The sequence below is a fragment of the Labrus bergylta genome, chromosome 1 (assembly GCF_963930695.1).
Source record: "Labrus bergylta chromosome 1, fLabBer1.1, whole genome shotgun sequence".
Lineage (NCBI taxonomy): Eukaryota > Metazoa > Chordata > Actinopteri > Labriformes > Labridae > Labrus > Labrus bergylta.
Window position 1 is genome coordinate 2,095,346 of NC_089195.1, and position 26,682 is coordinate 2,122,027.

The window sequence follows — 26,682 nt, forward strand, 5'->3', positions numbered from 1 at the left end:
TGCGCGTTTTTGACGCACACAAAAAGGCACGGAGAGGAGTGAGTGTGAAGTACACTTTTCACCACAAACACCAGAACCCATCTACTTCCTCCCTTCAAAATAAAAAAACGGCTGCCAGTCAATAGGCTTTTATTATTAGTATCAATAAATCACTACAGGGCCTAACATCGATGAATGCTCACCCACCTTTTACCAAAATGTACTGTATGCTGTAATTTTCTTGATTTATTAGTTTATGTTTGGGTCTATTCTTATAAACGGTCAGAAAAGTAGGCATAGCTTGTATCAGCCCCGAAACGTCCGATTTGAGTGCTTATTTTTATCACTTCAATAAAAAAAAAAAATATATATATTTTTTTTACTGGAGCTTAATTTGAAAGACTGACCGGAAAAATCATCCTAACTTGGAGGTAGCTTTACATTTGACAAACTTGCCTCGACATTCACAGTGGCAACACGCATGTGCAAAAGAGCTTGACGTGAACGGCGGTATAAAACAGAAGTAGCAGGTACCAGGTGAAGACCAAAGTTTACATAGAGGCCCATAGAGGATTTGGTTCGTTGGGAACGCGAGGTGGGAAAAAAACATCCAGGTAAGCAGGAGCTGGAGAAATGTCTGATAACGTTCCGATAGGTTGATTTAGGCCGAATATGAAGTGCTTCATTTAGTTTTCAAAGAGAGTTGTCAATTTACAAAGAAATGTTCTAAGTTGTTTACATGCTTCATTTTCATTTCGTTTAATGGGAGTTTTGTTTGCCACAAAAAATGTAAAGGCTTTTATTTCACATTTTACAGTTGAACCCTTTCTCTGTTTCACTTAATTTGTTTTCCTTGTTTTTAGTTCACTTAAGAAACGTGTCAAGTCACTAAAACCCCACACGACCTCCCCCATCATGTACTTGCCTAGTAAGGGTACAGCCCCTTTTTTTAAGGTGAATTTTCACATACGCACAATTACACACACGCGCGCATTCTGCATAAACATAGATGTGTCCAGTACACATTCAACACACACCCTCACGCCTCCCCCTCTCCTCCTCTGTGTGCAGGTGACTGTGTTTGAGCAGGAGCATTTTCAGGGAAAGTGTAAGGAGTTCACATCTGAGTGCTGCAACATCCACGACTGCAGCTTGGACAACATTCGCTCCATCCGAGTGGAGAGTGGAGCGTGAGTCACAAAAACCTGTACGCCTGCAAGCTTCTGTGGACAGTTGACTGACCTTTTGTGTCTTGGTGTTTATTAAGTGTGTGTCTGTGAGATGGAGGAGATATTGAGAGAGGGAGTAATGTCCATCCTCCCTCTATAAAGTGGGTGACCCTGTGTAAGGTGCACTCAGCGTACACCGTGGTGGTGAGGTCGCCACAGCTTCCATTTTGAAATGAATACTTCATCCCGATCACCTGAGGAGCTAACAGGGTCGTTTAACTAATCTGAAGCCCTTTACTCTGCCAGAGTTTCCATTTGCGGAGGCAAAACTGACACACGTTCCTCCTCTGTGGAGAGCAATTCTTTTTGGTCAGAAGCGGATAATTGAAGGTTGCATGGGTGATATCATCCCTTTGATAAAATGATGTGGAAAAGTGTTAGACTGTTAAACTCGTCTAAGAACTTTATATCTTATACGTTCATTTATTTTTACTATTCTTTCTTTATGATCTAGTCAAATTTCAATTGTGTTACTTTCATATAAGATTTTCCAAAAACTTCATTTTTCTTCACAATATTAAATATTCATGACTACATACACCTCAAGCAAAGATGCTATTTTAAATATAAACCTTAAACATAGTTTGTTTGTTTTTAAAGTGGGTTTGTATGAGGACTTCATCAGCTACAGTAGATGATGTTATGCACAGCCACAAAAAAAAATCCAGGTAAAGTACTACAGTGACAGCAGCAGCACTTATTAAAGTCACCCTTTACAAACAGCCTACCCCAGAGGATGTATTTCACTGTAAACGTGTAAAACATGATTTTTTCATCACTATGACTCTGACACAGCGAGCCCTTAGTGACAACTAAAGAGAAAACTAACAAATTAAAAAAAACATTTATGGAAAAGGCAACAAATAATTAAATTAAAATGTGTTTTAACAAATTACTGAGCTTCTGAGCTATAAATCTTACAATTGCAGTTTTCTTTAATATTACAAACTGGGTGTTGACTCGAATGAATTATTCATGTAGTGCGTTGTTTTATTTGTGCATTGTTTCCTGTGATCATTAGAGGGAGAAAACTGGAAAACATTTACTATTTTGACTCACCTGACTGACTGTTTCATCTCTTCCACTCACGTTTCCAGTTGGGTGGGTTTCGAGCATCATGACTTCCAAGGGCAGCAGTTCATTCTGGAGAGGGGCGAGTACCCAAACTGGGAAGCCTGCAGTGGCTCCCTGTCTTACCACATCGAGCGCTTCATGTCCCTTCGGCCCATACACTGTGCTGTGAGTACCTGCAGAGGAGGCTGAGGCTCAGAGGTAGAGTCAGTCGTCTCTGTACCAGAAGGTTGGGGGTTCAATACCCAGCTCCAGCTGCTTTATGTCTGACGTGTCCTTGGGCAAGACATTTAGCTCCAAATGGCTCCTGCTTCTGCATCATGTGTGTTAATGGATTAGTTCAGACTGATGGACACTTTGTATAGCAGCCTCTGCCATCAGTGTGAGAACGGCTAGGGGTGACCTGCAGTGTGAACAGCTCGAGAATCCCTGGATTAGAGGAACAAGCTGCACCTTGAGTGACTGAAACAGCTATAAACTTGAAATGTGAAAACTCAGTGCTGAATTACTACTTACCATCTAACCTTTAACACTAACCCTCTCTTGCCTTTGTCCACAGTCTCACAATAATAGCCGCATGAAGATCTTTGAGAAAGAGAACTTCATTGGCCGCAGTACAGAGCTGTGTGACGACTACCCCTCCCTGGTGGCCATGGGCTGGATCAAGCCCGAGGTGGGCTCCATGCACGTGCAGTGTGGAGCGTAAGTCAGCGTTCAAGTTCAAGCGGAATTATAACATTTAATAATAAAGAGTTTTCAGTGGGCCTTTAACAGGAAAAGGAAGCAATAGAGGGAGGGATGTGTTAACTATAATGAACACCACCTTTATTCAGCCTGCAGGTGGAAACACATCCATCCAGGTGATCTCACACACACATGTGCCCCCCCTGTTCAAGGTTCACATGTAAAACATGTTTTTACCGCAGAGAACATAGTAGAGGAGAAAACTATGTTAACAAGTATGAAGGAGAATAAAAGTACTAGTTATGACATCCATTATTCAATCATTTAGAAGGCAGATCACATCCTTAGCAACTGTATCCGTCATTGACACACGTGAAAGCACATTCACTTTTCCTTCAGTGTCTTCCTGCTTTATCTCTTTTATAATCTGTGCTGTTAAAGTGTTATAATTCAATTCCTGTCCTTTTAACTCAAACGCAATAGCTCAGCTTTGAATAGTCCTAAAGCTGCCAAACAACAAGACTCTTGTTTAACGTCATTCTCAAAAAACTGGATCACACTCATTCATTGAAATATTCAAAACCAAATGTGTGCAGAGTGAATGCTGGTGACTCTACCCATTATGTCTGAAATAGCTCGTGTTCGCAGGCTGACTAAATAAGCACATGGGGACCTTATATCAGCTTTGTTTCACTATTTAAACAGCACGTTTCATACACACGGCGACACACCGTGCTTCACATTCAGTGGAAAAAAACAATCGCAACACAGTCATAGAAGTTTGAATCAAGAACATTAAAATACAAAACTGAGAACAGAAATGACTTCATATTTCTCACACATTACACAGACGCTCTCTGAGCACTATTACATTTGTTCCACTGTTTTTTTAACAAAAGTATTCAAAATGTTAAGTCATGCAAATCCTTGTTTGTGTGTTTTTGTGCTTTGGGACAGAATAACTGCAGAAGTTATAACACATCTGTACATCCCTGTACTCTACCAAGATGCTGAAAATATAAACTCTTAGATTGCATTTCATGGCATGATAATCACATTACACTTGACCACGATTTTCTATGGCTCGAAACCAACTTCAAATCTAAATGATTATCTGTCTTGTAATGAGTTTCTCTTGAGCAGTTCAAGGAGCAGCGCTCAAAGTGCCACTGGTTTGATATTTTAGACATTTCTATAAAATGAATGAAATGTAAATATGGAATATTAATTCAGTCTTTGGGTGCTCAAAATAACACAATTTTTAACATATATATATGTTTTTTTACAATTCTTTTGCAGAGAATCATGCATTTAATATAGAGCCTTTGGTTTCCTGTCACAGATTGAAACCTCCCCATGTAGTTTGTGGCCCAAGAAAACTGAGAGTATTATTATCATACTATTTACTTTATAAATATTAGTACTAAAGAATATAAAAAATCCAGCATCACTGGACTAATTTGCTTAATGAACTTTTATACAACTTAAGAAAATATAACTCAACATTTACTAACTTTGCATCATCATGCCTTTCTTTAGATTTGTGTGCTATGAGTACCCGGGCTACAGAGGCCAGCAGTACATCATGGAGAGTGAAAGACATAGTGGAGACTACCAGCACTGGAAGACCTGGGGTTCCCACTGCCAGACTCCAAAGATCCAGTCCATCAGACGCATCAGGCACTGAGAGAAACAGCTCTGCTAACTGAAATGGCTCAGGCTGATACCTTGATGCTGTACTTAGGGTGCCTGAAAATGAGCCACATCATCCAGGATGAGGCATCATCTGTCAGGGCCAAAAACAAAAACTACAACATCAAACTATGTGATGTAGCATCTACCTCCTTATCCCAGCTCATAGTCAGATTTCTGTTCAAACTCATTTTGTCTCAGTCAAAGTGAAATAAAGTGAAGATTGAGAACCCAAGAAGCTCTGAGATATTACTGTGTGAGTGAACATATGCAGCTGTCCCTAAACACAAAGAGCAGCTACAATGTCAGGATTTAAATGGTTTTATAGTCCAAGGTCTGTTTTTACTGAGAGTCTCAGGATTCCAGCAGAAACCAACAAAACAAGGTTTAAAATGCAAAACAGATTGAACATACAGTTATACAGTTTGACAGTCAATTCACTTTTTAATTGGCTAACACCTAGAACCTCGGGGGCCCAATGTACATAGGCTGCAGTCATCGAAGCAAGCAGCCTTTGCCTCCCCTCCCGCATGTCATTCCCCACTCTCTCTGTCCCTGATTTCCTTTTCTATCCACTGTCCTGTCTCTACAGTAAAAAAAACCCAAAATAAATTTTCATTAAAAAAGAATTACAATTTGATGCTAAAGAAGGTAGTATTTCTAATCCCTTAGTCTGCTTTAACACAGTCTTTGTTTAAATGTGTGTGTATGGAAATGTACTTTGTAACAGCTGCAGCTGTGGCTCAGTGGTAGAGTCGGTCATCTGTCAACCAGAGGGTAGGGTTTGATCCACAGCTCCTGCAGCCACATCTCAATGTGACCCTTTGTTGTCAGCATGTGAATGTGATTAGTCATTACTGATGGGCACACAGCAGCCTCTGCCATCAGTGGAGTGATGGGTGTGACCTGCCATGTAAAAAGCACATTGAGTAGGAAGAAGACTACAAAAGTGTTGTACACGTTTAAGTCCATTTACCATTTATTTAGCAATTTTGCATTTCTCTCAAGTGCTTTACAGTTTCCATGGCAATAAGTGTTTGGCTGTCACTTATGATTTAATACAAAGGTGACTTTTTCATATTTAGGTGACTTTGAGATTTCACCACCCACTAGTCAAAGACACAATCACAGACTGAAGCTCTTCAAAACAACATTGTGTTTAATGTGTTTCTTCAAGACAGAAGAACAAAGTTTCATTTTACAAAAAATCAGTGTAACATCCACTAGCTTTTGCATCAGTTTACTGAAAATGTATTTTCATTGCAAAAATGGAATGCATTATGTCCACTAGAGAACTTAGACCTATTTCTAATAGCAAGTTTAACTAAGATTCTTCTGTTTATACTTTGACAGAATAAACTACAGGTGAACTAACCCTTACCCTCGTGTCAGGGACAGTACCTGTATACATTTCACCTGTCGTCTAACCGGCAGAATGAAAGAATCAAACCAATTAAACCAACAAACTAAAAAAGTGTGCTGAAGTCTGGTTATTTCCAGGAAGGTGACTTTTTTCAGAAAATTGCCAGTAACAAAAAGAAAAACATTCGAGTTCAGTACATTAAACAACTGAACCTTTTTTGCAGACCCCAAACCCCCTTCCTCTTTTCCCTATAATTGATCCAATAGCTGGTATCTAAAGACCTTATAAACCCTTTACTATTGACATTTTCACTTGTCATATACAGGTACTAACAACATTTATGATGGACTAATGTGTATGAGTGTCCCAGTCAGCAATGACAATGTGGCGACAGTGAGCCAGTGTGCATTAAAGCAGGAAAGTCTCTCAATTCAATTAAACAATTAAATTATCAGTAAAATGTCACAATGCTTCTTTTGATGGGCATGTGGACACTGACTGGCATAGTTCCTTTTATGCATCATTATCTGTACCAGCTTTTGGCTAAAAAACACAGTTTTTGGTGACCCCTCTAGCAGAACAACTTTATACATCTGTACAGAAGTATCATAAATTACTAATGGGATAAATTCATTAGCATTACATGTTGTCCAAACATTCATGGTCCCTGGGTGATGAATCATAAACACTTTGGTGCTTCCTTCTTTTTTTCAGGATATTTAAGTGAAATGTTTAATCAGCCCTCAGATGGCTTCCCCGCTAATTCTGTACAAACTTTCATTTTCTTGTCAAAATATATACATTAATAAGGTGATCCCCTGAATTTCTAGAAACCTTCCCCTTTTTCTTTCTTATAAGGGTTACAATTTAAATTCATCCACACCTTTGGTTTATAAGTAAATATCTGAAAAATGCATCCTTATCAGCCATGGCTGTTTTCGCTTACTGTGAAAAATTTGCTTTTCCTTTAGCTTGCTATCACGCTACATTAGCAAGGTATACATTTTAGCCCAAAATATAAACATTGTTACTTTGAGCATGTTAGCATGCTAACATTAGCATGTTCACTATTGAGACAATTCACATATTCAGATTCGTGTGGCAAATGTTTTCAAATTGCAAACCTCACTAGCATTGAACTTGACTGACCGCCCGTACCTGTTGCACTATGAGCTATGCATATTGACATACATTCATATTATTTATATTTTCTGTAAAAAGCATGTGTTACTCTTCCAAAGAGATACATCAAGCTACACAGTGGGTTTTCTTTAGAGAGTACTGTATCATATCAAGGACTTAGATCTTAATCTCATTGTAAGACACCAGGTTAGAAAAGGTTTGAAAATGCTATTGATAGCATATCCACAAGTGTAGATTTGAAGGTAAATAAAGACATTAAAGTGAAAAGTGCGTGTCTGTTCATCCTGTTCACATTGAACAGGACTCTCTAAAAACAACTCCATTCAAACAATGTCACCCTGAGGAGGATTCAGAAAATCAATGACTAATTTGTGCTCCGTCTCTTTCAGTTCTTTCATGTCTGATAAATTCTACTTTTAAAAATCAATACCAAAGTGTTACAGAATATGTTCCCTTCTTAGCAAAGCCCAACAACAACAACTACTAGTTATTATAAGACATTCAATTATTGAGCCACAAACTGCAGAACTGTTTTGCAAGTTCTAAGCTTGTTTTATCCAAAATGTGCTTCTAAGATTGTCATACCTGTTGTTTGAAATGCAATATAATGTTTCGTTTTTTACCCCTTCTTCTGGATCACAGTTATGATGATTATTAAAAAGGTAAAAAAGCTTTGATGGGTAAAATATGTAAGATTCATATATGTGTATAAATATCTGTGTGAATAGGAGGGGACAGAAACACAACAGCATTAACTTCCTCTTCTGTATGATATCTGACAGACATGTCCTCTGATTCTGCTCCTTTTTTCTCCACGCTTACCCTCCATGACGCTCTTTCCCCTCTTCCTACTGCACATTGGCGTCCTCCTCTCTGGGTCGCTGACCCCCAGCCATTCTCCTCCTTGCTCCTGGTGAGTCAGCCCTGGGGGCCCCCACTTCTTGGTCTCCTTCCTCCCTGTCATCTGCTCCCATCTCCCCTGCAAAACTCCCCCTGTCCTCATCCTCCTCACTCTTGTCAGAGTCAGACTCGTCTGAGTTGTCCTCTTCCAGGTAACGGTAGCCTTTGACCTGCAGGCACAAAAGGTTGTTCATTATGTTAAGATGTTTTTTCAGTAACATTTGAGTCAATAGTTAAAGGCCTAGCAAAAAGCTCTGATTATAACTGGACTTGGACTATCACAACCTACCCAAAGGACCAACTACTGTTTGCAGGAGTCCAAATCTCCCCACACCAGATCACTATAGATAGATGATTCAGGAAAATCATCTATCCTAGGTGAAATTGAACATACAATTGTAGACGTATGGCTTCAGGCAAGAAATGTTCTCCTGCAGAAGCTGTGACACTAAAATGTATCAGAACCACTCTGAATATATGTCCCTAAGATAAGCTCCCTTTTGATTGATGAGAAACTCATTCCTAGTTCCCCCGCCATATGATCTGACTCATCAGCAGAGGATGATGTGTTGAGGGTTTCCAGAGGGTCTAAGACATCTTGTAATATGTTTGTTACAGCTAGTCTATAAAAAGCACATGTGTCATATTTCAAAGCAGCCCTCCGGCTCTGTTAGGATGGAAATGTTCCCTCAATTTCCCAGGATGCTTCACTGTTGCAAAAGGAAACCACAGTAAAGAGTGCACTCAGTCAAGAAGTTTGGCATTAGACCTAGTGCTATATTTAAAAGATTAATCCTTTTTGAACTTGGGGGCGGCAGTAGCTCAGTCCGTAGGGACTTGGGTTGGGTACCGGAAGGGTCGCAGGTTCAAGTCCCAGTGCGGACCATAATATGGAAGTTGGTCTGGTAGCTGGAGAGGTGCCAGGGCATCGAGTACTGCCGATGTGCTCTTGAGCAAGGCACCCAACCGCTCCCGCAGGCTCCCTGCATAGCAGTGTGTAGCAGCCCCACTCTGACATCTTTCCATTAAGGCATGTACATAGGTTGTGTTTGTGCATGTGTGTGATTAGGGCCTATGTGTGTGAGAAGTTACAAATAACAGAGAGTAAAACCAGAATTAATAAAGTATAAAAAATTCAAAATTCATAATCAAATTGCTGGTACTGCTTCAGAGGTGAGGTGATGATCTGCTATTCTTTGGCCCCCTAGTCCCTCCCTTCGTCTTCCCCATAGCTACAGGACACCTGGCCTATTTAACTAGTAGTACATGTGGTAGGCACATTGGGCAGCAGCTCCATCAGGTGGTGGCTCCCCATGGCACAAAATAGGCCAATGCCCAGAGGATAACACTCTTCAGCAAGCTCTTCTCCCAGGCCTGTTAGATCAGTTCTATATGTAACAAAGGTTAAAGGGGACATTTTCCATTGGGAAGATAAAACTAGACTTTCTGTGCAGAAGACAGATGAAACATTTTTTTAGTCCACCCCTACATAGCCAGAGAAATAGTGATACACATCTGATGGAAAATCATTAAATTCCCCCCTTAAGGACTATGCAACAACTTGATAGAGGCAGTGAAGCTGTTGAATCATCCATGGGAAGCACACTGAATGTTGAATTTAGAGGCCAACAGTATCATAAAAACACACTCCAGGGGAAATCTCAGAAGAATAACTTTGGCAATGAAAATACTTGATTCAGATTGTTTGGCTGAAGGCAATAGGAATTCAAAGACAACAATTTGAATTTAGTGCTTTCCATGATTAGCAATCAAAGAAAGGTCAAAACATGTTTGAAATAACTGTAAAATATTGTTAATAACAATAAACATTGTTCTTTGTGCTACCTTATCAGACTTAATCAAATGTTGGAGCCAAAAAGCTTCTTTTATTTGACATTTTCAGAAAACACAAAACAACACTGTGAATTTGCAATTTTGAGTGTAATACTGAAACTGTACACTGGGAGGAGTCTTAGCTTAGGCTAATCTAAGGCTCCAGGTAATTAGATTCAGGTATGTGTTTGGAGGTATATCCTTTTTTGACTGTGTCAAGTCACCCCCAAACAGCCATTCTAGACACCCCTCAGCTTGTCAGGGAAACGGTAAACCAAATGATATTCAAGCGATAGAAACGGTTCAGATAGAACTCATTTTACCCGACCTTAAACATGTTTCTAATAAGCTCCAAGAACAGAAACGTGGTAAAAATAGGATACATATTGGAGATGCTTATTTTTAAAAATGGAGAGAGGTTAGAACACAGAAAGGTTTCAAGAGAGCAGAGCTGGATAAACACTGAAGCTTCAGTGTCAGAGACATGGCAACCTGCGTCTGCATCGACTCTAGAGAGGAGGGGGCTCTTCAATGTTTTGTTGCCGATTGCTCCTTTAAAGCTACTGGTTATGAAACAAGCTTTAATTAATACTGAATATTCATTATGAATTTCAAACAACACCATTAGCAAGAAGATTTATGATTACTATCTAGTTGTTAATAATGCTAGTGATCGTCTGACAGCACACTAAAGAAATACCCCTTTTTCTACATTTTCCACGGCAAAAACTCACAATGATGTTTAACTTTTAAAAGGTCATAAAACACTTCTACATGTACATGAAAGAGATCACATCAACTTCTTGTCACTGAGTCATTTGTAACAATTTAATAGAAATGGAAAGTCTAATCTGGATGTTGATAATGATAGCCTGAGCACAGCTTTCATGTCACTATTAGACTCTATTGGTTTCACCCAGGGTGTAAACGAACCTACTCATCGTTTTAACCACACCCTGGATCTTGTTTTAGCTTATGGAATTGAAATCCATAACCTTACAGTTTTCCTAGAAAATCCTCTTCTATCAGACCATTTTTTTATTACATTCGATTTTGTCCAACCAGAATTACCTCTGCTTGGAAGAGGTGTGCTCTCTAGAAGTTTGTCTGATAGTGCTGTGGCTAGATTTAAGGAAGCTATTTCAGCTGTTTTTGATTCAGTACCGTGTTTCAACCCAGTTGGAAACTCTTATGATAGCTTTAGTCCCTCTCAGCTAGATCAGTTTGTTGATAGTGCAGTGGATTCGCTGAGAGTTACTCTGGATTCGATTGCTCCCCTGAAACAGAAGGTTGTCAAGCGGCGGAGAGTGGCTCCATGGTTCAACTCAGAAACCCGTACTCTAAAACAATCGTCGCGGAATTTTGAAAGAATATGGCGCTCGACCAAAACGGTAGAATCTCGTTTTTTCTGGCAGGATAGTCATAGAAGATATATGAAGGCTCTACGTCACGCCCGAGCTGCCTACTACTCCTCTCTAATTGAGGAAAACAAAGGCAATCCTAGATACCTTTTCAGCACTGTAGCCAGGCTGACAGAGAGTCATGGCTCCATTGAGCCTTGTATTCCTCTAGCCCTCAGCAGTAATGACTTCCTGAGTTTTTTCAACAACAAAGTTTTAGACATCAGAGACAAAATTGGTAACCTCCTGCCCTTACCTGGTGCAGATACGTCTGATACGGCAGAGACAGTTCCAGGACCAGATATTAGTCTCGACTGTTTTTCTCCAATCAACCTTTCAGAGCTATATCCCATTTTTTCTGTGTTGAAACCGTCAACCTGTCTTTTGGACCCAATCCCAACCAAGCTGTTTAAGGAAGTTTTTCCCTTAGTTAGCAACTCTATATTAGATATGATCAATTCGTCTGTACTGGCAGGCTATGTACCCCAGGCATTTAAAGTAGCGGTAATCAAACCTCTACTTAAAAAGCCTACTCTGGACTCAGGAACTCTGGCTAACTACAGGCCTATATCCAACCTTCATTTTTTTCTCGAAGATCCTGGAGAAAGTGGTAGCTAAACAGCTGTGTGACTTTCTCCTTGACAACAGTTTATTTTATTTCAGTCAGGATTTAAAGGCCACCATAGCACTGAGACTGCACTAGTTAGAGTTACAAACAATCTACTTCTAGCCTCAGACAGGGGACTTCTGTCTGTGCTCGTCCTGTTAGATCTTAGTGCTGCTTTTGACACCATTGACTATCGGATCCTGTTGTACAGACTGGAGCATTTGCTTGGAATTGCAGGGACTGCTTTAAGTTGGTTTGAATCCTACTTATCAGACCGATCTCAGTTTGTACATGTTAATGATGAGTCCTCTATGCACACTAAAGTTTGCCATGGAGTCCCACAAGGTTCAGTGCTTGGATCAATTCTCTTTACATTATGTATGCTTCCTCTGGGAAATATGAGGAAACACTCCATACAGTTTCATTGTTATGCAGATGATACTCAGCTTTATGTATCAATGAAGCCCGATGGCACCAGTCAGTTATGTCAGCTAGAAACGTGCCTTAAGGACGTTAGGACCTGGATGACCAGACATTTTTTGCTACTTAACTCAGACAAGACTGAAGTTATTGTGCTAGGCCCTAAGAACCTCAGAGAGACTTTTTCTAGTGATTTGACTGTCCTTAGTGACATCAGCCTGGCATCTAGCACCACTGTTAGGAATCTAGGAGTTCTTTTTGATCAAGATATGTCTTTTAGCTCTCACATCAGTCAAGTTTCAAGAACAGCCTATTTTCACCTCCGTAATATATCCAAAGATTAGGAATATCCTGTCGCAAAATGATGCAGAAAAACTAGTTCATGCATTTGTTACCTCCAGACTGGATTATTGTAACTCTCTTTAGTCAGGGTGCTCTGGCAAATCTCTAAAGATTCTTCAACTGGTCCAGAACGCTGCAGCTCGTGTACTGACCAGAACCAGGAAATGGGACCACATCACTCCTGTCCTGGCTTCTCTGCATTGGCTCCCTATACAGTCTAGAATAGAATTCAAGATCCTTCTTCTCACCTACAAAGCGCTAAATGGCCAGGCACCATCCTACCTGAAGGAGCTACTAGTGCCGTACTGTCCCTCGAGAGCGATGCGGTCCCGGAGTGCAGGCCTGCTGGTGGTACCTACAGTCTCCAAGTGTACTATGGGGGGTAAAGCCTTCAGTTATCGGGCTCCTTTCCTCTGGAACCGCCTTCCAGCCAGGTTCCGGGAGGCAGACACAGTCTGTATTTTTAAGAATAGACTTAAAACTTTCCTTTTTGATAAATCTTATAGTTAGTGCTGGTGTAGACCAGCTCTTAGTTATGCTGCTATAGGCTTAGACTACCGGGGAAACTGGCACCTTGAGCTCCTCTCTCTCTCTCTCTCTCTCTCTCTCTCTCTCTCTCTCTCTCTCTCTCTCTCTCTCACTCTCTCTCTCTCTCTGTGCATATACAGTACATCATATTTCTGCATGTATCTATCTGTAAATCTCAGTCACTAACCACCTACTTTCCTGAGAGCTCTTGAGCTCTCTTAGGCTCCTCAAGATCGTTGGTTGACGGCCTGCCAGAACAAAAGTATGAAGCCTGTGAAGGCTGTTTCGTCATGAGCCGGGGATCCGGCCGAAGATTTCTGCAGGCAGTTTTTTCTTACCACTGTAACTTTTACTGCTTGATGGATAGGCCGGGTCTTTGTAATATAGCAATAAGTAAGGTCTTTTACCTGCTTTTTGTAACATAACAATGAGTAAGGTCTTTTTACCTGCTCTTTTGTAATGTTAACAGACAAAGAGTAAGGTATTTTACCTGCTTTCTGTAAAGTGTCTTGAGGTAACACTTGTTATGAGTTGACGCTATACAAAATAAATTGAATTGAATTGAATCTCATTATGCTGTATGTGGGCTGGAAGTGTCAAAATTCTACAAAGCAGTTTTCTTATTTGTCTAGTTGTTATGTCACAATATTTGTTACTGTCAACACAGGTCAAAGGTAAGCTCAAATTACCTTCCTTTTTAAGCCAGTAAAGTTACATAAGCCTTGTATTTTCAAACCGTACACTCAAATATTTCTCCAGAGAGAAGTTTAAACTTGCAAATGATGAAACAATAAGCAAAGCACACTTTATTTTGGAGGTGGGTGTCTGAGCTTTGGAGGCATCAACGCTTTTTAACTTATTACCCATAAGGCAACACCAATAGAGGATACACTGATTTGTATTTCATTTAAAGAGGTCATCAAATTCAGCCGTCTGTTCATCTGAAGGAAAGAGGGTTTTCTTTTGACACGTTTCGTAGAGAGCCAGCTTTGAGTGAACAACACACATATTTTTTTTTTTTTTTTTTCTAAGATTTATTTTTGTGCTTTTTTGTGCCTTTAATGGAGAGATAGGACAATGGATAGAGTCGGAAATCAGGGAGAGAGAGAGTGGGGAATGACATGCGGGAAAGGAGCCACAGGTGGGAAGCGAACCCGGGCCGCCCGCTTGAGACGACACTAACCACTGTACCACCAGCGGCCCGAACAACACATATTTAACTCATTTATATGCCTCTCTGTCTTCTGTGACTGGAAAGCCAAGAACAATTCTGACTCCTTTGTATTGGCCACAACATACAGAGACGTTTGACAAACACTGTATGAGCTCAAAAACAAGGTACAGTGGAGCACCGAAAAAACCTGCTAATAAGTTATAACATATCAACAACAAGTTTACATTTCACTGAACTAGCCGTGTTTATTATCCACCTGTCACACAAAGCAACCACAATGACTTAATGTGCAGAATGTTTGGCTCTGATATTGTACACGTGTGTTACAAAACAACATCCTGGTCTTGGGTCCTTTGGATACATTTAAACTCCAGCTAACACTTACATGTTCATCCAAAGTTGCTTTACACAGCTTTGTATTGCCACAGACTTAAATATTTAATTAGTTTACAAATACAAACTGAATTTCTGAATGTGCATTAAAATTAAACAAGTGTATGTGACATAACATGTACAGACTTACTCTTACTCTGGTCCCTTTTGTAAAATACAGGCAGAAATACTCAAACCCACAACTGCTGGGACGAGGACTATAGTCTCCATACATAGACGCTAGGCTATCTACACCCCGAGAGCTGTGACATTTTAATGAATTAAAAAAAAAAAAAAATTTACTTCTAATTTTACTTTAAGTACAATATACAGTATCCATCATGAAACTTTGACAACAATTTGACAACAGCAATGCAGAAACTTGAAACCTAGAGCTCCCATACTGCAGATTGAGATTCAAATATTCATTTTATTTGCATAATTGCATTTATATTTATAATTATAATAACTTAATTTGTATAGCACTTATCTAAAAAAGGTTACAAAGTGCTTTACGAAGTGCAATATTTATGTGATTGTGATCAGTGTTTCACAAAACTCCAGAAAGCTTCCTGAAATTTTCAGGAGCAACAAACCCCAAAAAATATTTCACTTTGAGTTTACACTTTGGTTTACTCCTTTAGTAAATTGTCTATGTGAACTCAAGGTGAGCTGACACGACAGCGCAGCAGGAAATACTCAGGAAACGACTGAATAGACTGTATGTACGGTCTGGTGCAATCTCCGCTGATGTAATGCAACATGTTTTGAACTACATATAGCGTTGGTATCTAGGCAAAAATGATCATGACGTCATCTGACTCTGTTGCTTCATCCACCACTTCTTGTCTTGCCTCCTGAGACCCACCTCGTCCCGTTCCATAGGGATAGTCTCCCGCTGTGAGGTGCATGTGTGAACAAGCAACTGGAAGCACTTCCGGCGTGAATGTGAATATGGTTCATCACCTACCTCACTGTGCACTGAAGCTGCCAAACACAAACAACTATCTCATCGTCCGTCATTACACCACTGGCCTTGCACCAGACTACCTATCAGATATGATTTTAGTTTATGAACCAGTACGGCCCCTCAGATCCTCCAGTTCCTCTCTTTTAGTTGTTCCACAGAGCAATGCTGCTTTCAGCTGTTACGCTCCGAGACTGTGGAACAACCTTCCTGAGGGTCTGAGAAGAGAATATTGAGATTTTTAAACGCAGTCTTAAAACTCATTTATTCAGTCTGGCTTTTATATAGTGCTTTATATCAATTCAAATCTTAACATTACTGTATTGTCTTTTTTATCCTACTACAATTTTAAATATTCTTCTCCTATGTATTAACTTTAATATCTTATTGTTTTTATATGTCATATTTTATTTTTTTCATTTTTATACATATTTTTTTCATTTTTATACATATTTTTTTAATTCTTATTGGTGTGCATTAGTCTCTCAATGATTTTATCAATGATTTTATGAACTACTTTTTCGTCAATAACTTTTCTGCACTCTGAACTGCAATTGAATTTGTCTGAAAGGCGCCATATAAATAAAGTTTGATTGATTGATTGATACTAATTATTCACTATTAATATAATCATGTTCGAGTTTGGTTCACATCCCCCAAACTCTTTTACCTTGTGCCGTGGGCGAGGGATGCGAGGCAGTCTGTATTGAACTTTCATGGCCAGCCGACGCTCCATCAACCAATAACAGTAACAGGCCAGCAGCAAAGTGGCCAACAGGATGGAGAGCTTGGCCTGAGGAAGAAGGACACATATTGGTGAAGGGAGTAAAAGGAGGCGCTTTTCCTTCAAATAGTCGCTGTCTAACTTTTGTCTTACCCTCATTGGTAGGTGGGACCAGAGGTAGACTATGAAGATAGCGATGGCCTGCCACCAGTGATAGATAGTATAGACAAAGTCCAGACGTTCCTTATCCTCAGAGTACAGCATACCAACCAAAACTGACACAAACACAGAGGAGTTTTTGGGGTCAGGTGTGAACAGAGTTAGTGTATGATCAGTACAGACTCTGGACCACAGCTGTTACTCACTGCTGACACCCGTCTTGTTGAGGGCAGTGCCAAGTCCCCACAGCACAGAGATAACCAGCAGAGGGGCCTGATAAGATGGTTGGTTCTTCGTTAGAGAGAACGCCATGAGAGCCACCAGCAGCACGCCATGCACAAAAGCACCTCCGATTAGGCACAGCCAGCGCGGGAGGTGCAGGAGGCAAAGGGAGAGGGAGGAAAATATGGAGCAGGAGAGGCCATATACCACTATCAGGAGCCACAGCTTTTTGAGACCCAAAACGCACACACCATAGGACTGTGGAGAAAAGAGAAGCGACCTAAAAAACATATTATATGATGTAAATATACCACAAAAAGTGCAAGTACAAGCTGCTCTACTATTTAGACTCGTTTATTGACGGCACAGTACCAAAGAGAATCCAGTGATGGCAAACATCATTTCAAGTCCACTGTAGATGAAGAACGGGCAGAGCAGTCGCAGCCGGTAGTCTCTCAGGTGTTTGAAAGGAAGCTGGAAGATGTTTCCCCAGCCGATACTGCGGAGGTCAATCTCTTCTGTGGGACGGTAAGCAGCACCACACAGCACGAGGAACTGTAGGTAGAGGGGATGTTGAATGATTTAGTGATTAATCTTGTGTTTGTGAGTGCTTTAATCAGAACAATGAGGACAATTCTTTTCAGCTCATTGTTGGGGGGAGCTTGGGTGAACAGATAATATACAAACACAATTCTCTGCACATTAAAACAAATCTTTCTTAGGGGCACCGAAGGCCCAAGCGGTTTGGCTGTAGGTCGCACCCCCACATATAGAGGCTGTAGACCTCCAAGCAGGTTTGAGTCCTACCTCTTGCTCCTTCCCCACTCTCTCTCTCTCTTTCCCTGAGTTTCTACTCTATCCACTAAAGCCAACCTTCCTGATGGCTCTGATGCCATCAGTTTTAATTCCTAGCTCCTGAAAAACAAGTTAGGACAAAAACTATCAACCCATATTTTGCTCAATATCCAAAAATCAGTGTTCAACTTCCTACAAGGGTGATTCAATTCATATTTTTATTAGCTTCTATTATATGCTATAGTCTATCAGCTCCTGTACTGAAACTGCAAACTGAGACTTCAAAGGTTTCAAATATGTAGTCTATACTTCCATCCATCCAGCCATTATCTTCACCGCGTTGTCCTGTTCAGGGTCACAGGGGGCTGGAGGCGGGGTTACACCCTGGACTAATCGCCAGTAAATCACAGGGCTGACAGAGCACTTATAGAGACAGACACCATCCACACTCACATTTACACCTTATGGGCAGTTAACCTACTGAGTAGCTCTGATGTGTGTTTTGATTTGAAGTATGATGGCTCTGTGTGTGTGTGTGTGTGTGTGTGTGTGTGTGTGTGTGTGTACGGCTTGTGTGTGTTTTATATGATCTTACGATGATCATTGCGAGGAAGGCGAAGCCCATCAGGACACTCTCCACCTTGATAAGCAGCATGGAGGCAGGCAGGTTTTTCAGCACGGTGGTGTTGAAGCCGGGGACCACGCCACTGATATTTGCTCCTGAAAGAAAGAGAAGGCTCAGCAGGGGGCGCTAGTGTATACTGTAGCTCATCTGGTAGAGCAGAGGTTACAGTCACAGTCGCACGTCATCCCTCACTCTCTCTCCCCCTCTCCCCGTAGAACTGTCTTATCAACATCTAAAAAACAGAAGGTTCAGTTATAAGGAGGAGTATGAAAAGAAAACTACAGGTTTCAGTGTAGTTTGACTGACAGGTAAGACGGAGCCTCTGAATGAATTATTGAATAACTAACAGAGCAGCATTTGAAAGACAACTAGATCATGTGATCCTTGTTGTAAGTTTGAAACCTCTCTACAGTTTTTTCTTGACTTTTCTTGTTCACAATAAAAATAAAGCATTGCCATGGAAACATGGCTTGCAACATGGAAACATTTCAGCTTTAAAAGAAGTGTTGCACTTCACAAGTTAGATAGTAGCACCTCGCTTATCACCAAAGAAAAGAAAAGACGGTACAAGCTAGCCAACGATTGTACTTGATGCAAACGTGTAAAATCCTGTCCTCTATGAGGGCATGAGTTTAAGACCTGAGCCTTATTTCTTTTGTTTGTTTGTATGTTTTTTTTACGACTTTGAATTGAGAAAATTAAACACGGTTTTTATGAAACAATTCGTAAGACAATTAGATGTTTTGAAATATAAAGAAACATTTAAAGCTCTATAGGGTATGGTATTAATTATGACATGTTGTTTTGATGCATGCTATGGTGCTCATTTGAGGCTATGACACTAAACAATCTATATTGTGATGATAGATAATCAGAGCTGGGTACATCTACATTCATCTGTTAACTGACTAGACTCTTCTCCTCTGTCGCCCCCCGGTGGTGGAATGAACTTCCAAACTCCATTGGATCTGCAGAGTCCCTCTGCACCTTTAAGGTGGTAATGACGATTGTTTTAGTTTGATAACGATGACTTATAAGATGGTTTCTATACTGATTAGAGCTCTCAAGAACTGCCCTCAATGTTGTGTTTTGCCTCTGGTCACTTCCTGTCAGCACCTGTGTGTCCAATCAGACTCAAAGCTGATCGTTTGCTCTTACTGACATTGTTCCTTTTTTTCTAGATCCTTGCTTGTGTTGTACTTACTCTCTGATGTACGTCGCTTTGGAGAAAAGCGTCTGCTAAGTGAATTGTAGAATTGTAGAACTGTTAATTATCTATATACATTTTTGGATTAATATTTAACATGGACTTTAACTTAAAAGATGATTAACAGAACGTTTAACATACGTTAAATTTGGTTTCTGTGAACATTAATTTTGTTACATAAATTCACTTTTGCAAACACCGGTCAGCTGATCTCATTTGTTCCTGACTCTCTGATATGTTATCTCGCACATCTGTCTGCTCTATCCAGAGGACATTTGGACTCTATTAAATGCTGATAATGTTGATGACACCCAACAACATCATCTACCTCATATTTCAAGAATACATACAAACGACACCTTCTCCACACTTGCACTCATTAATTGTTCAAGTATTGTTCGCAGTATCTGTACTGTTTGTTTCTATTTGTCTGTATCTGCCTAGCCCATGCTAATGTCCTGTAAATGTCTTTGTCTTGATGTGTCATGACTGTGGTTTACGTTTCATGTTCTGCAGAACAGGAACCTGCTGGAAACCAGTTTTTAAACTGAGTCAGGCCCGTTAAACTGTAACTTAATGTTACTTTTAAACTTTCCTGTAGAATAAATGAAATGAGCAATTTCAAATGTTATCATTTTGTCAGTTTGTGTCTCAGCTTGTTCTGCTGCTCCTAACTGGCCAAACAGAAAGTCAAAAGGACAAACAGTCGACCCCGTGTGCACAGCCAATCGACACTCCCAAGTGCTACTCAGTTGCAGGAACAGGAATAAATTGTCCGTCACACACTGATTATTACTTTACCGTCCTCCAATGTGACCTTACCGCAGGAAGTGACACTACTGAGAATGTGGTCGCTCTCACGCAGGTAATCGTTAAGGACAAAAAACATGGGGAACTCCGCAAAGACCAAACTCAGCTGATGAAGAAGGGAGAGAGAAGACAGGAAATAATGCTCATTAGTTTCTGCAACTTCACAAACGCTGCAACACAACATGGCATTGATGGAAGTATTAGTGGAGAAAGACATCTGAAGACTCACATGGAAGATGATATAAAAGACTGAGTGGAAAACTATGATGTAGCTGTTGCACGCCCCCTTAGGAAGCTTCTTCTGCTCCTGCACATGTTCCTCCTTGTAGTTGGTGTATTCATAGTACTGCTGGGCCATCCTGTGTGTGTTTGAGCGTGTGTGTGCGGGGTGAGAAGGTGGAAAAAAGGATAAGTGGTATGTATTTATTTAGTGCCTTTCTACATTCTAGCTTTACACCACATGTCACCTTTTCACACGCACTCTCCATAGGCTAATTATGTACCATGCCTGGCCACTAACTAGCTTATCATTCACACACAGTCACACAGTGGGGATGTGACTTTACACTCTATTTTGAGTTTAGTTTATACATGTAAGATATACATCTCTCAATCCCACAGCAGTACAGTTTTTAGTTTCTGTAAAAACTACTAATAGACTTTTTCTCTTTACTTTAAACGTGTTTAAAATCTACTACTGGTAGGTAGTGAAGGTCAAGCTTCAGCCTTTAATGAAACCTCTCAATCCACCCGTCCTGTTTCTTACCTAGTGATATAACTTCCCAAGGAGGCCCAGAATGGCACAATTGCCACACCAATGGCTACTGCTGATGGAACCAAGGTGTAATATCGCTCCCAGTAATTGGTTGAGACGAAGAGTGCGTAGATTCCCGAAGCCAGGAACATCATCCACTTGGTTCCAAGAAACCTGAAACATATGGAGTATATACTCTATATGGTAGGCTGAGCAAGGACACAAAAAAAAGAAATGTTTTACTGATTGTGTTTAAGTACCTGATAAGTATGGGGGTGTACAGCAGGCCTATGATGGGAGTGACGTTAATGCCCATCAGCATCTTACGGTCGATGTCCTCCAAACCAAGGTTGCTATACTTCACCTCCCGGTAGGTCATATCATAATGGAGAATCAGCTGCATCTGCAGGAGACCTGTGGGATACACAAACACATCCGCATATACTCTTAATACCTCATCAAAGTGCCGGTCCAAGTTATTCTTTCCTCATTTCAAATACTATTCTCTTATCAGACTCACCCATGTACACACTGTACACAACCATGGCTCCTAAACTGGCTGCAAGAACATTTTTAATGACTCCCAGCCTCTTCCTCCTGTAATATTTCCTCTCCTCCTCTTCTTCATTGTACTCTGCCTGCGGGGCCAGAAACTCCTCCACCTGAGGTAAACATGGAGAAGTGATGGGAGGATAGGGTGAGATATATATTTTTTGATCACAGATTTGAAGAGAGTGGAGTTGAAAGTATATTTCACAGGACATGGGGGATCTCACCTGACCCTGCATGTCGGCTTCCTGCCCCACATTCAGCAGCTCATTCAGGGCGGCGTTAGGAGGTGCTTCAAGCTCATCCGGGAGCAGTGGTTCCCCGTCAGCTGCCTCCATCTGGTGTTCAAAAGAAGCAGAAAACCAGACTAACAGATGGTTCACCATAAAGCAAAGATCCCAACCAATCAATGACACATGTTCTTTATATTATTCCTGTAAGGTCCATTCAGGCTTTCAAATGTCTTTCAGTTCTTCTAATGAGATGGTCTATTGGTTTAGTTTGCTTTGTTCTTGTTTTTGCTGTTTGTCAAAGCACTTTGTAAACCTGTGTTTTTAAAAGGTGCTATATAAATAAAGTTATTATGATTATCAATAAAGTTATTATTATGAGTTTGATGATACTACATGTTACAGTTATTACTTATTTTAATGCAGAGGTGTCGGTTTTGTAAAAGCAATGTTCCGCTGATGAGTTATTGATCCGGGAAAGACGAATCTGTGAATTTCTTTCTAACTTTACCGAAGTCTCAAAGGAAAGGACGAGACTGTCCCCTCTTTCTAGTTATTATTATTGATCGTTACCTTTTAATATCGATTCTTGTTTTACTTAGGCTATTGCTTTGCGTTCTTAGCTTTCTTTACTATTAAGAACAATGTATCCAACACATTTAAATACTACGGTTCTGAAAGGTTTGTTCGGGTTTTTTTTTGTTTCGTTTACTTTAATCTGCTATGAAAAGAGGATATGATACTCAACATGTTAGCTACAATGTTAGCATTAAAGCACAAATGTCCTGTCGAAGTCTACGTAGGTTACTACACTACTGAGGTCATGTTAAGCATAATATGAATAATAAACATGTTATTCTTGGGGACAATAAAGTCTACTTTAAGACGCGTTTGACAGGTTGTAACTTAGGCTACTTTTTGTTCTCCAAATCATGAACTTTTACTCACTTCAATGAAGCGTCTGGCAATCATTAGATAGAACATTTAGGGACTTCTGCTTTATTTGATTAGTATGATACAAGACACATCGGTGCCACACAGCCTAATAGAAGAATCATTTATTTACGCTGATGTTTAAGCTTTCATTCTTTCAACCCCCACCAACACCTTAAACTCACTTACCGTGTTTCTGAAGTTTGTCCACCCGATGAGACAGAAACACTCAGCCCACCTCTGATATCTACATTTACTTCCCCTTTCCCAGGCACAACGTCAAAGTAAAAATAAGTTTCGCGAAGGAAACGAAAGTCGGTAGTTTTCACTTCCTCCCTCCTGTGCTTCACTGTTTGTCTTAAAGGCACAGGCATATCTCTAAACACTCCCTCCTCTCGGTTATAAAACCATTTACGGTCTATGTATAAAACATAAACAAAATGAAGGAAAATTAATTCGATGAAAGTGATGACTCTTGTTGATATGATAAAGGATAGCATTGTTTTATTATTCATTCACAACAACAAAATACAACACAGTGCAGCTTGTCTATTAAGTAGGTGTGCCGCTGACAGTCGTTACAGAAAAAAGAAGTATCACAGTCAAAAACATGGTCCACTGACATTTATGACGTCACAGTCAAAACAAGCATGACAAATAAGCAAAGTTCAACTTCAACACATGTCCATGTAACCTGAAGGGCCTGGCTGACAGTCTGTAAGTGAGTTAATGTCACAGAGCCAACACCTTACAGCTGTAAGAGAGTAAACTCTGCATAGTGTCTTATAGAGAAAGACATATTGGCATCCGTCATACATAATTGATTCCTTGCCTGGCCTAATCTTTGTCTGTTCATTTGATTTGCTGTATTTCATTGTTTTGTGCAAAAACTGACACAATTGGCTGCAAAAAAAGAAAGTTTGTTAAGTATTTCTACCTGAATATCGTATTCTGTTTACAACCTTTCAAAAGAAATAAGAATAGCCAAGTTCAAAGGGTGATGTGGGAACAAAGACTGCATGGTGATGATCCTGAGTGTCTGTTTTGACCTGCCCTAAGTACAAGATGCTTGGTACTGCCTTAAGGTATTTGAATTTCTGCAGTAGTGGCAGATTTTTTTTTGCACTCCGAGCAGCTAAAAACAAGCACAAAGTTTGACTTAGAAATGTTTTTAAGGGTCCAGGAATTTCTCCCCTTCAGTTGGTCGTTGGGTGACTTCAGGAAGACCAGGCCACGCTGAACACTTCCAGAGAGGCTCATGGATAACTGCGAGCAATCCATGCAGCTTAGTGATTCCTCCAGCTGCATCCAATGTCTCCGTCTCTGCCACAGAGGAGGTCCTAGACCCTCAACATGACTTTTATTTCATTTTTTTTTCAATTCCAACAAAACCCTCCCACTCTTTAAAATACAGTGCTCTCATCTGAGAGAAACTAAATATGCAAACCCTGACCCATAACCTTGAAATCCCCCACAATGCTCCACTTCATTCCCTTCATCAGTGTCTCTATCCGCTGCCAACAGCTGCTTTCCTCATCATCTCCTCATCCTGGACCGAGAGCTCTGTCAGCTTGCGTCCCAGCTTCTCGTGGAGGTCCAGGTATTTGGCAACACACCGGTCCAGGCAAACAGACTCGCCTTTTGTCAGCTCTGCCTCCTTGTAATGCGGAGGTACACACTTCCTGTGGCAGGCGTTGGTCATTCTGGGAGAAAAGGAAAACAGGAGACAGCCAGATTTAAAAAAAAACATCGTTATTACACCAAGTGTGTGAGAGTGTGTGTGTGTGTGTGTGTGTGTGTGTGTGTGTGTGTGTGTGTGTGTGTGTGTGTGTGTGTGTGTGTGTAGAAAACATCTGAATAAAAGGCTTAAATTATTTGGTCCTTAAGTCTACTATGATGTCATCAAATATCTTCAGAACAGAACAGAACATATCTTTACAAAACAATGACAGTGCTGCAGAACACATATGGGGGTTATTCATTTTTAAAACCGATTTGGAAAAAGTTGCTTTTTACAGCAAAATATGCTCTATCTTTATGTCTGAAATTATAAGACATAACATCAAGCAGCTGCCATTACTCAAACATATGTTGTGAGATTAGCCGTAGAGCTGACTCCAGAAACAATGTGCCTCATGACCTAGAATATAGTTTCTTATAGCAGACAAGCACAGGGATAATTCATAACAGTAATAATGGCTTTGTTCCTTTTAGGTGTCCCAGTTTGTCATGACAAGGAGACAGGCAGCAGGCATATTACCAGGACACTGAAATGAATATGTGGGAATACAAGTTTAAGTCATTTCAAAAACACTAGCTTTCCTCAGATAAGATATGACAGTTTGTAAATCCACAAACCAAGTACCTACATTACCAGGGAGCATGAGACAGACAACCTAAATATAGACAATATTGATATTGTAAGACTTCAGTTTGGTCAAGTCAATATGTCTCGCGTGTATCCACATCATGCATCTGCCACTCTGCATGTGGCTGCTTCAATTAAAACATATACAGTGGTTATAAGAGAGCATTTGGATTAGCATAGTTTAGAATGATCCAGCTCACTTCTCTGTTGAGCCAAAGTTACCAATATACATTTTGATATGTCATCATAGTAGAAAACTTTGGATTTGATTCATAGCAGCCACAGTAGATTTGTGTTTTTGTTGCTCTGGTGGTGAGCATGCTAGCTCACTGACACAGTCAAACACATTATGTGATGTACATGTGTTGCTTTAAATGCTAATAATGCCTTATGTGTCATTTTACTGAAAGAGGTAGGAACGTTGGATCATAATGATTCATTAGTTATTTTGCTTTCAGTTTGTGAGCATCTTAATGTTAATCAGTGCATCAAGCTAACAATTAATTTTAATTGTTTTAGTCATTTTAATTGTTTTTGAATTAAGTGTTTTGTTTTAATTCATGCTTTGTGAAAGAGGGGCAGATATTATAAGATTAGTCTTATTTCTGCTCCTTTTTATTCAAAATTTGAGATTTTATGTTTGTTTTTCTTAACTTTATTGTTTGTTTGAATTAAATAACATTTACAAAAAAAAAAAACAACAACAACTGTTACTGGAACAATCAAATCATCCCTGCTGTGTCTGGACGGTGGAGACACAACTTTTAACATTTCTCAAATTCTCTTTTGGAAAATTGATATAAACAATATTGTATAGCTTTTATAAATCATTTAAAAAGGGTAGAAAATATGAAATCCCATTGTATTGTTTGGGGTTTTTTTATTGAAAGGGGAAGACAATCGATGACATTCAGCTCTTCAAGCTGTCATTAGCTTTCCATTGAAATCCATTAGAAGACGTCAATGCTACATTCATCTGCATTTTAACTAAAGAAAAGTTAAGTTATTATATGTTACATTGTAGATTGCATGCATTAATAAATGACTTTTAGACACAGTTAAATGTTTGTAAATCGATGCTTGTACAGTGATGTAACAAACTGCAGCTCTATGACAAGTGTGAGCATCAATGTGTCACATGTGGCTAATATAATTATAACTCCTGTTATTATATATATTATTATTGTAATTGTTATTATACTGTCTTCATTCATTCACCACAATGTCGATTTAACAACGTATGGACTCAAGTTAAATAAAGACTGAGGCCATGGGTTTACTCATGACAGATGAAACACTAAATAGCGATAGTTAGCTAATTGTTAGCGTGTTTAGGTTTTTACCGGTTGTACATGTCAGCCATCATTTCCACCTCCAGCTCTGCCGCTAGTTGCTGTGCCTTCAGAGGATCCATGTCTGCACTTCAGTGTTGTTCACGCCGTCCTGGTGACCCTCTCCTGCACACAGCGGAACAAAAAAACCTACCGGCTACTTCTTCTTTAACCTTCAAACCTGCATGAACGCACGTGTGAACCATTTCCGCCCGCACTTCCGCTGTCAATAAAGTTGGATCCAAACCGCAAAGGGAGACAGTGCGCCCTC

The 26,682-nt window shown here is 40.0% G+C and overlaps 3 protein-coding genes across 5 annotated transcripts; 1 reads left to right on the forward strand and 2 right to left on the reverse strand.

Moving 5' to 3' along the window:
• The first annotated feature begins 447 nt into the window (after positions 1-447).
• LOC109989815 (beta-crystallin A3-2) lies at positions 448-4,893 on the forward strand. Its single transcript, XM_020641698.3, has 6 exons — positions 448-593; positions 843-933; positions 1,051-1,169; positions 2,306-2,447; positions 2,839-2,981; positions 4,503-4,893. Exons 2-6 carry the CDS (start codon positions 895-897, stop codon positions 4,648-4,650), a joined length of 591 nt encoding a protein of 196 aa, XP_020497354.1. The 5' UTR covers positions 448-593; positions 843-894; the 3' UTR covers positions 4,651-4,893.
• Positions 4,894-4,960: 67 nt separating this feature from the next.
• Positions 4,961-23,059, reverse strand: unc93b1 (unc-93 homolog B1, TLR signaling regulator). Of its 3 annotated transcripts, XM_065959831.1 has the most exons (14): positions 22,902-23,059; positions 21,777-21,887; positions 21,521-21,662; positions 21,261-21,414; positions 21,013-21,174; positions 20,476-20,605; positions 20,259-20,352; positions 18,200-18,324; positions 17,182-17,364; positions 16,794-17,067; positions 16,582-16,703; positions 16,375-16,497; positions 7,984-8,231; positions 4,961-5,561 (listed from the first exon to the last, which is right to left on the reverse strand). In XM_065959831.1, the coding sequence occupies exons 2-13, from the start codon at positions 21,885-21,887 to the stop codon at positions 8,010-8,012; spliced, it is 1,842 nt and encodes a 613-aa protein (XP_065815903.1). In that variant the 5' UTR covers positions 22,902-23,059; the 3' UTR covers positions 4,961-5,561; positions 7,984-8,009. The 3 variants fall into 3 exon arrangements, with proteins under 3 accessions (XP_065815903.1, XP_020497350.1, XP_065815930.1); XM_020641694.3 differs by lacking the exon at positions 4,961-5,561 and having other exon boundaries at positions 5,795-8,231; XM_065959858.1 differs by lacking the exons at positions 4,961-5,561; positions 7,984-8,231 and adding an exon at positions 15,148-15,922.
• A 135-nt stretch (positions 23,060-23,194) lies between these two features.
• On the reverse strand, positions 23,195-26,617 carry timm10 (translocase of inner mitochondrial membrane 10 homolog (yeast)). Its single transcript, XM_020641685.3, has 2 exons — positions 26,424-26,617; positions 23,195-24,415 (listed from the first exon to the last, which is right to left on the reverse strand). Exons 1-2 carry the CDS (start codon positions 26,492-26,494, stop codon positions 24,220-24,222), a joined length of 267 nt encoding a protein of 88 aa, XP_020497341.1. The 5' UTR covers positions 26,495-26,617; the 3' UTR covers positions 23,195-24,219.
• Between the last annotated feature and the right edge of the window lie 65 nt (positions 26,618-26,682).

Excerpts from the sequence above, each read along its gene's own strand:
- timm10 (XM_020641685.3), bottom strand. The coding sequence starts at position 26,494 with ATGGATCCTCTGAAGGCACAGCAACTAGCGGCAGAGCTGGAGGTGGAA. Across the intron at positions 24,416-26,423 it reads ATGGCTGACATGTACAACCG|AATGACCAACGCCTGCCACA; the intron begins GTAAAAACCTAA and ends CTTTTCTCCCAG.
- LOC109989815 (XM_020641698.3), top strand. The coding sequence starts at position 895 with ATGTACTTGCCTAGTAAGGGTACAGCCCCTTTTTTTAAG. Across the intron at positions 934-1,050 it reads GTACAGCCCCTTTTTTTAAG|GTGACTGTGTTTGAGCAGGA; the intron begins GTGAATTTTCAC and ends CTCTGTGTGCAG. Across the intron at positions 1,170-2,305 it reads ATCCGAGTGGAGAGTGGAGC|TTGGGTGGGTTTCGAGCATC; the intron begins GTGAGTCACAAA and ends TCACGTTTCCAG.
- unc93b1 (XM_065959831.1), bottom strand. The coding sequence starts at position 21,887 with ATGGAGGCAGCTGACGGGGAACCACTGCTCCCGGATGAGCTTGAAGCA. Across the intron at positions 21,415-21,520 it reads TGTGTACAGTGTGTACATGG|GTCTCCTGCAGATGCAGCTG; the intron begins GTGAGTCTGATA and ends TGTATCCCACAG. Across the intron at positions 16,498-16,581 it reads GGTCCCACCTACCAATGAGG|GCCAAGCTCTCCATCCTGTT; the intron begins GTAAGACAAAAG and ends CTTCTTCCTCAG.